Source organism: Sardina pilchardus, chromosome 13 (assembly GCF_963854185.1).
Source record: "Sardina pilchardus chromosome 13, fSarPil1.1, whole genome shotgun sequence".
In the NCBI taxonomy this organism is placed as follows: domain Eukaryota; kingdom Metazoa; phylum Chordata; class Actinopteri; order Clupeiformes; family Clupeidae; genus Sardina; species Sardina pilchardus.
Genome location: NC_085006.1, coordinates 23,189,718 through 23,199,717, shown reverse-complemented (window position 1 = coordinate 23,199,717; position 10,000 = coordinate 23,189,718). Strand labels below are relative to the sequence as shown.

The 10,000-nt window shown below is 48.5% G+C and overlaps 1 protein-coding gene across 3 annotated transcripts in view; it reads right to left on the bottom strand.

Annotated features, from left to right (window-relative positions):
* The window catches only part of si:ch211-235m3.5 (BICD family-like cargo adapter 1), a 21,608-nt gene that overhangs the window by 4,383 nt on the left and 7,225 nt on the right, over window positions 1–10,000 (bottom strand). For 2 of the 3 annotated variants that reach the window (XM_062552199.1, XM_062552201.1), the window contains 5 exons: window positions 5,554–5,670; window positions 5,231–5,377; window positions 4,216–4,395; window positions 2,242–2,391; window positions 139–219 (listed from right to left, as the gene is read on the bottom strand). In XM_062552199.1, coding sequence (XP_062408183.1) covers window positions 139–219; window positions 2,242–2,391; window positions 4,216–4,395; window positions 5,231–5,377; window positions 5,554–5,670 — 675 coding nt within the window. The remainder of the gene's footprint in view (window positions 1–138; window positions 220–2,241; window positions 2,392–4,215; window positions 4,396–5,230; window positions 5,378–5,553; window positions 5,671–10,000) is intronic. The other variant, XM_062552200.1, reaches the window with a different exon arrangement.

Below are 10,000 nucleotides of genomic sequence, written 5' to 3'. Positions count from 1 at the left end.
CACACACACACACACACACACACACACACACACACACACACACACGACACACACACACATACACACACACACACAAATCTGCCGTGTGAGTGATAGCGACGGCGATAGTTTTTTAGCACACGAGGTGTGGTCAGTCACCTGATCCTTGAGCTCCTGTATCTGGGCCGGCCTCTCCGCCTGGTCACTCCCCACCTCCACAATGGAGCCTCTCAGCTGCTGCTGGGCACACCACACAGAGAGACAGAGCACAACACGGATCACATGTCAGGCCCACATTACAGCAGGCCCACAAGAGGGGGAGAGAGAGAGGGAGAGAGAGAGAGAACAGGAGGGTGGGGGGCAGAGAGAGAGGGACAAGGCCTGGTCTTTGTGCTGTCTTTGTGAGACCAATGGGCTGAATTATCTGGTCTCAGGTAACAGCCCTGAAAGACGTGCTGTCCCTCCAAGCACCCCCAGCTCTCTCGCTCTCTTTCTCTCTCACACACTCACACACACTCACACACACACTCTCACATACACACACACACCTGTCCTTTCACTCACACACTCGCACACGTTCACACACACACACACACACTCTCTCTCTCTCTCACACACACACACACACACACACACACACACACACACACACACACACACACACCTGTCCTTTCACTCACTGTACCAGTCCACAGGACACCCAGAACAAAGCACAACTGTCTCAAACAGCTTTGAGAGAAGGGGCATTGTGAGACACACACACACACACACACACACACACACACACACACACACACAGTCTCTCACTCTGACATACATACACATACAACTACACACATACACATGCATTCCCCATGGTCCCAAATATCACGTGTACCCAGGGCAGTGGGAACTGGGGGGGGGAAATAACAGATCCAAACTAGCCTAACCTGCCCAGCACTGAAGCAGGTGTTTGGAGCAATGCTAATCAGAGTAGACTCAAACTGCACTTTGAAGAAAGCTAGCAACTGCTGACCCAAACCTGAACTTCTCGTAAAGCTAGCCTGTTCAAACCCAGAGTAAATCTCTCCAATGCTGGCACAGGTTGCCTCTTAAACTTACTGTAAAGATAGCCAGTGCTGACCTGCATTAAAAATACATCAACAGTTGACCCAAGTGTGCAACCAGAGTAAAGGTACCGGCACTGACGGAGGTGGGTAATCAGAGCCCTTCACTGCTACCTCTGATCCAGGATCAAGGCGTTGAGAACCTTGAATAAATCTAGCCGGGCATTTACGATACAGACAGTCAATTCTGACCCAAACCTGCAGCTCAGGGAAGTAAAGCCGGCCTTAGTTGGCAACGGTTAGCATTCAGCGAGTGTCAGCATAAATTGTTTCGATGGGCACGCTGCCATTCAGATAAGCCTCTCGGGTCTGTGCGTGCCGTGCTCTTATCAGTAAGACCACTCAGGTGTTCATGGCAGTGCTGGGAAACACACCATGGGTACTCAAACCCACACACACACACACACACACACACACGCACACACACCATGTGGGAAACACACCGTGGGTACTCAAACCCACACACTCTTGATTAATGTAGCGGACACACACAGCCTCCCTTCACTGACTACTATAGTGAGCCAACTCCGCTAATGCAGCAATAACTCCCACTCTGTCTCACACACCACGCACGTAAACCAGCACCACGCCAGCACTGAGGGACGTTCACACACGCACACACACACACATACACACACACACTCACACACTCACACACTCACACACTCACACACACTGCAGCCCCGATACCCAGGATTCATAGAAACCCATGAAAATCAGGTCAGCCATTGTTATTTTCCCCCCCAGTTCCCACTGCCCTGGGTACACGTGATATTTGGGACCATGGGGAATGCATGTGTATGTGTGTAGTTGTATGTGTATGTATGTCAGAGTGAGAGACTGTGTGTGTGTGTGTGTGTGTGTGTGTGTGTGTGTGTGTGTGTGTGTGTGTGTGTGTGTGTGTGTGTGTGTGTGTGTGTGTGTGTGTGTGTGTGTGTGTGTGTGTGTGTGTGTGTGTGTGTGTGTGTGTGTGTGTGTGTGTGCGCGTGTGTGTGTGTGCGCGTGTGTGTGTGAGTGAGTGAGTGAGGGAGTATTTGTGTTCCTCTACCCTCACCTGAGTGTGTTGTGATATTTGATGGGGATTGTATGTGTGTGAGTGGGTGAGTGAGTGAGTGAGAGAGTGAATGAGTGAGTGAGTGTGATCCTGTACACTCACCTGAGATGTGTGTTGTTGTGTGAGCTCCTGTGCCAGGCTCTTCAGCTGTGCCACCATGCCCTGCAGGTCATTCTGCCCGCCGCCCACCTCCTGGGGGTTTTGCGTTAGAGGAAGTAGAAGCCTCAGGATGGACTCAACTTCCTGTGTGAGCTGAAGAGGAGAACAGGGCCATGAGCACTAGGAACTCCCCACTTAACAGAATTTACACAGCGAACTAGACGTAGGTGTGTGTGTGAAACAAAGTACATACTGTAAATACATTGCCTTTTTCCTGTGTGTGTGGGTTTGTGTGTGTGTGTGTTTGTATTTGTAGAACACCTCACAAATGCCCTAAAGATAGACCTGAACCATAAAAATCGCTCACTATAACAGACGTCATACGCTCTTAAAACACTTTCGGTATTTCCAGTGAAATTCTGTGATATGACAGACAGTGCTATGGGGGCATCTATGGAACAGTTACAATACTGTAACTACCGTTCTACTATAGTAATTGCAACAACTTCAATAAGTTCACTCACAGCAGTAGGTGTGGATCTAATATGATAAAACATCTACTTTATCTACGCTAACTACACCAACTCCACACAGAGGTTTCCACATGAAACAGAGTGAAGTGGACAGCCTGAGACATTCTGAGAGGGCTCAGAGCTTCTGATGTGAGGAGGAGGAGGAGGAGGAGGAGGAGGAGAAGGAGGAGGAGGAGGAGGAGGAGGAGATGGAGAAGGCGAAAGAGCAGGGGGAGGAGGTGCAGGAGGAGGAGGAGGAAGAGGAGGATGAGGAGAGAGGAGGGGGAGGAGGAGGAGGAGGAGGTAAAGGAGGAGGAGGAGGGAGAGGAGGAGGAGGAGGAGTGTGCTGAGCAGAAACTTGAGGAATGTATAAAATGTGCAGAGCTCAGAGAGGAGAGATCTTCAGCAGGTACACGCTATTTCATCCTTTTCAAGCTGTCTAGCAAGCTATCAACAAAAAACTACGCACAACCAACATTTCCCTGCAGCTGTGAGAATTCACACGTGTTGCGAAATGGAGCTGGTGTTGAGGTGGGGGCTCAACCAGTGCTTGAGTGGAAAATATATGTTGTCTGTTCCAGACAATTTCACCATAATGGCAGTTAGGTGACTGATGTTTTCCTTGTAGCACTTGGAACAAAGGTAGGCGACAATAATCTGTGTTTGAGAGAGAGAGAGAGAGAGAGAGAGTGTGTGTGTGTGGTTTCAGTATGACGAGAGCTGTTTGTTTGTAGTTTCAGGGGTGAGGTCATGGCTTTGGATGGCAGCTACACCACATGCTTTAGCAGAGAGCATGAACAGAATGTCCCGTGACTGAGTTTCTCTCTCTCTCTCTCTCTCTCTCTCTCTCTCTCTCTCTCTCTCTCTCTCTCTCTCACACACACACACACACACACACACACAAACACTGTGGTCTGCAGCAGGAACTGATGTCATGTTCTCCAGACCACAGCCTCACTCTGCTCTCCCTTGTTCTTAGCCTGGTGTAGCTCAATTCTTCTCAGCACTTGAATAAGGTAGCACACCGTTTAGATTTGATTATGGCATTGTGACTACGGTGCATCTCCGTTGCTCATCTGTCCCTCTTCGCATAACGCCCAGCCAAGCGATTCGATTGGCCTGAGCACACATTGACTGGGCATATAGATTTCTCAATGGAGCAACTCCAGACCAAATTTCCTACACTCAAATATTTTGTGGTCGGGGGAAATTCGGGTCTTCGGGTTTTCCCTCATTCCATATATTCACAGGGGGACAAACAACAACCACTATAGGGTTATGTTAGCCATGATCAAAATGTGTGTGTGTGTGTGTGTGTGTGTGTGTGTGTGTGTGTGTGTATACCTGAGTGTGTGTGTGTGTGTGTGTGTGTGTGTCTGCATATCTGAGTGTGTGTGTGTGTGTGTGTGTGTGTGTTTGTATTTGTGTGTGTGTGTGTGTGTGTGTGTGTGTGTGTGAGCATCACCTGTTGTCTGTCTGTGCCGAGGCCCAGGGTGTCTAGACTGAGCTCCAGCTCTGAGAGGAGCGATGCGTTGCCATGGCTCCCCTCCTGCATGGACGCCTCCTCCTGCAGCACCTCCACCTGGCACTGCAGCTCCTGACTCCGCCCACGTGCCACCTCCACCTCACGCCACGCCTCTGCCAGCTATACACACGCGCGCACACACACACACACACACACACACACGTATACACGGGCACACCCACACACACACACACACACACACACACACGCACATGCGCGTGCACACACACACACACACACACACACACACACACACACACACACACACACACACACACACACACACACACACACACACACACACACGGATAAACACAGGGAAATTCTCACTATTATGACACAGAACACATTATGTCACACTGCCCCACATTGACAGTCTGTTACCACATGAACATATTGCAGTATCAGTCATAGACGTAAGGAATCCTGATTGACTTGTTTCACAGCTCAAACAGTGGAGCACGAGGATAGAGCTGAACCATCCCCCCCCAGACACAGCACACTCAAACAGGAGGATAAGCCTGAAACATGGCATAAAAAATGCAATATTCCGACACTCAACGCTCAAAGCAATTGCTAAACAGCAGTAAAATCCTGGAGCTGAGGGATTTCCCAACAGGGCAAAGGACATTGATGAAATGTGATTGTTTTAATGTTGCAACTGATTCATGCTCAGCATAAGCGGCTGAACAAGTCTACTGGTGCTGTAATACAGTGGGGCCTACTCCACACACTACATCAGCATGGTGTGTGTGTGTGTGTGTGTGTGTGTGTGTGTGTGTGTGTGTGTGTGTGTGTGTGTGTGTGTGTGTGTGTGGTGAGGTCAGGTTTGTGTGCATGTGTGAGTGAGATCGCCTGCTGCTCTGCTACTGGGTTGTGAGACTAGAGACAAGAGACAGAGAGGAGGAAGAGGAAGTGTGTGTGTGTGTGTGTGTGTGTGTGTGTGAGTGTGTACCTGTTGAATGTGCTGCTGGCTCTGTTGTTCGTGTAGTGTGAGGCGTGTGTGTAATGAACTCAGGTTTTCCTTCAGCTCCGAGTTCTCTTCACACACACACTGCAGACGCTGCTCCAAAGCCTGGTCCTTCTCTGTCAGACGCGCCACCTGGACACACACACACACACACACACACACACACACACACATACATACACAGTCTTATTATAACAAAACTTACCATGATGATGATGATGGTTTAAAAGTAAAAGGGTGATATAAAGTCTCTTTCTGTATATGTTTGTGTGTGAGTGTGTGTGTGTGAGTGTGTGTGTGTGTCTCACCTGCTCTCTCATGGCACTGAGTAGCTCCTCGTCCTGAGGTCTGGAGTGTCCACTCTCCCTCACTTCCTGCCTCAGTGTCTGAAGCTCCGCACTCACGGCATGCTCTGCATCCATCGCCTACACACACACACACACACACACACACACACACACACAATCAGACCAATGAGAAACACACTCACTGCAAGGTCCTGTCATTTTGTTTTAACTATTCTCTCGGTCAGACATATTCTCTCAATCAGGAAAAGGCCATTTTTACTGTAATTGGTCAGCAACTGACCAACATAATTAATCACACACACACACACACACACACACACACACACACACAGACACAGACACAGACACAGACACAGACACAGACACAGACACAGACACACACACACACACACACCAGTAATAGAGGATGAAAGATTGTGTGTGCAAACTGTGGTGGTGACGTTGCAGGAATGTGTGTGACAGAGCGCGTTCTTGTTTAAGCCCCCCAAAACAAAAGGGCTGATTAGCATTAGTGTGTGTGTGTGTGTGTGTGTGTGTGTGTGTGTGTGTGTGTGTGTGTGTGTGTGTGTGTGTGTGTGTGTGCCTGAATCAGCAGTGTGCCTCAGCCACGTCATGTCCCATCACACACAAACAATGGAGGATGAAAGTGCAATGGCAGATGGAGCGACACATCTTGGTCTTGGCAGTGACATCACATTAGACCATGGTAGCTGAGAGAGAGGGAGGGGGCAGAGAGAGAGACAGAGAGAGAGAGAGATAGAGGGGAGAGAGAAAAGAGAGAGAGGAGAGAGATAGAGAGGAGAGAGAGGACAGAGAGAGACAGTGTAAAAGACAAGTTGAGGAAAATACAAAGACAAAGACAAAGAGATAGAGAGAGAGAGAGAGAGAGAGAGAGAGAGAGAGAGAGAGAAAGGGAGTGAAAGGAGAGGAAAACGGGACAGAAGAGATAACATGTTGGTAATGGGGGCTGGTGATTGAGCAGCACACCCATCAATCAAACAAACAGCCGATCAATGAAGGAAGAGAGTCCTATCGTCTCAACAACAAGCCAGGTACCCCATAGAGACTTGACTGGGGCAAAAGAGCAAACAATTTAAACCAAAACACACACCCCCCCCCCACTCCAAACTGACACACACACACACACACACACACACACACACACACACACACACAAACCCAGACCAGATTTGTGATGGCAGCGCTCAACAGCTGAGCCATGCAACAGTCACATTCCCTGGGGACAGCACTGCCTATTCAGAGTGTGTGTGTGTGTGTGTGTGTGTGTGTGTTTGAGGTGTATGCATGTGCACATGTGCGTCTTTTGAATTTATATCAGTGTCAGATCTCAGCTTGGGTGACGCAAGCTGGTGCAGTGTAAATCTGTCACAAGGATGCAGAAGGGACATTTGTGTGTGAGTGTGTGTCTGCGTGTGAGAGTGTGTGTCTGCGTGTGAGAGAGTGTGTGTCTCTCTGTGTGTGTGTGTGTGTGTGTGTGTGTGTGTGTGTGTGTGTGTGTGTGTGTATGTGTGTGTGTTTGTGTGTGTCTACGTGTGCGTGTCTGTGTGTGTCTGTGTGTGTGTCTGTGTGTGTGTCGGGGGGGCTGTAAAGTCATCACAGCCATGCACGACTCAAGAGGGAAATCTAATCATGTCAAATCACACAGCTCTCCCTCTCTACTGAGAGCAATCAAACACAGGTTATATAGTGGACACATCTCCCAGGACTGTGTTGAATCGTGTCAGGCTGGTTTTGTGCTCTTATTTATACAGTCTATTGTGGCGCGCGCGCGTGCAGACACACACACACACACACACACACACACACACACACACACACACACACACACACACACACACACACACACAGCTCTAAAAAATGATTTCAAACGTGAAAGTCTGTCACTCTAAACCCATAACATGGATTTATGTGGATTATTATAATTTGACCTTTCGGTACAGGCTGTAATGGCTCATATAGTGTGTATAGTAAGTATTTCCCATAACGTTCCTATATTTTATGTACATTTGCAGGTGAAAACTTCACAGATGGGTCACGGCGGGGTAGCCAGCCTACTGCTGGTAGGCTTCAAAAAAATTAAACAAATGTAATGCTCCCAGAGTGTTAGCACTGTAGCTGCCTTGCTGCTGTAGCTGTTAGCGGTAGCTAGCTAGCACCTAGGTCGTTTTTTTCCCCCATACCGAGGGACTTCAGTGACCTCGAGACAGCGAGATCTATGTGAAAAATTACTGGAGTTTTCCTTTAAGTTACGATGAATCGAACAGAGTAGTGCTGTGCACGTCAAGTGTGTTCTGGCTGAAGCATGGCTGCCTTGTAGAAAAGCTGCAGTGAATTGAACAGAGTGGTGCGGTGCAATTCAGATGTGTTCTGGCTGAAGCTGGCTACCCTGTGAGAAGCTTAGTCTCTAAGCCCACCCCTTAGGAGATGCTGATCAGTGAAGTCCCCGACTCTGGCTGTGTGTGTGTGTGTGTGTGTGTGTGTGTGTGTGTGTGTGTGTGTGTGTGTGTGTGTGTGTGTGTGTGTGTGTGTGTGTGTGTGTGTGTGTGTGGGTGTGGGTGTGTGTATTGTGTGTGTGCATGTGTGTGCATATGTCTGTGTGTGTGTGTGTGCATATGTGTGTGTGTGTGTGTGTGTGTGTGTGTGTGTGTGTGTCTATCCCTCACTAGCAGCTCATCAGTAGAGCCCATCCTCTGCCTGAAGGGCCCAAATCTGCTTACAGGCTGCGTCACCCTGATGATCCCCCTCCATTACTGTAAGTGCTCCCTCTCTGGGCCCCAGAAGAAGCTTACAAGTAGGGATCAACCGGACACCTGCGGTGTTGGATTTGCTGCGCTGTGCTGTTCTGTCCTGTCCTGTGTTCTTCATCTGCACCTGACTTACCAGGAAAAAAAACATTTTATGGGTCTGAAAAGTGTATACCGCATCCCAGCAATGAATGACAGTAATCTGGTGCATCACGAGACCTTAGTGATCAAAGGAACGTTCTACTTCCTTATTGAACACAAAGAGAAATTCCCAATGCTTCCCCAATAGGTGAATGGCCTCCTTATAAGCATCTACAGTACATGCCTTAATTTGCTGAATAAGACTTAACACGTTTCCTAGTTGGGGACATATTGAACGGGATTCTAATATTTAGAGAGGACCGTGAAACTGTAATAAACTATAACGAACAACCAAAACCAAAAAAAATAAAATAAAACAACAATAACAAAGTCAAGATGCATTCCACACTGCTGCCGTCACACAAGAAACATTTCCTGATGTGTGATGACTGGAGTCAAACAGTAACAATGCAGCACTTGTTTAGGGAATGGTTTACTGGGATCTGAGTGTTCTCGCCACAAGAGACAGATCACCAAAGGAACAGGACAAACTCCAGTCTAAACATTTGCTTCACAGCTCAGCTCCCCCCATCTGAGCTTGACCAACGACACACTCAATACAAAGACAGTTGCTATGGAGTACATGGTCAAACTCGCTGCCCTTCAGCAGAGCCAGCACGCTTAGTTCTGGTCTAGATCAGGTCTACACATGTACTGGTCTAGATCAAGTTTACATGTGTTCAGGTCTAGATGAGGTCTACACATGTTCAGGTCTAGATCAGGCTTACATGTGTTCAGGTCTAGATCAGATCTACCGTACATGTGTTCTGGTCTAGATCAGGTCTAAGTGTGTTCTGGTCTAAATCAACTTTACATGTGTGCTGGTCTAGATCAGGTCTAAGTGTGCTCTGGTCTAGATCATCTTTGTGTTCTGGTCTCGATCAGGTCTAGATGTGTTCTGGTCTAGATCAAGTCTACATGTGTTCTGGTCTAGACCAGGTCTACATGTGTTCTGGTCCAGATCGGGCGGGTCTACATTGTAAGTGTGTCCTGGTCTAGATCAGGTCTAAGTGTGCTATGGTCTAGATAAGGTCTAAGTGTGTTCTGCTCCAAATCGGGCGGGTTTAAGTGTGTCCTGGCCTGAGCGGCTATCTGGGGGAGATCTGCTGTGTCCATACAGGATGAAGCGCTGGGCCTCCGGGGACCACAGTATGACTACACAGCTCAACTCCGCTTTCCTGATGTGCGTGCATGCCTGCACACACACACACACACACACACACCTAAATGTGCATGCACATCAGCACACACACACACACACAAACACAGTTGTTTTTCGAATCTCCACATCCAGGCTTTCAACTCTCGCATCCCACGCCCCTCTGTTGCCAGAAAGGCCCTCCCTCAAATTCCTGTCTGCGCTGGACCCACTCCAACTAAAGCCTTCACCAAGCACACACCTTCAGAGAAACCCTCTAGAGCTAAACAGCTTCCAAACACACATTTACATACACACACACACCCACACACACACACACACACACCACCCTGTGCCTTCCCAACAGCCTTTCAGACGAGGAGGAGAAATACCTGAGGTGTGT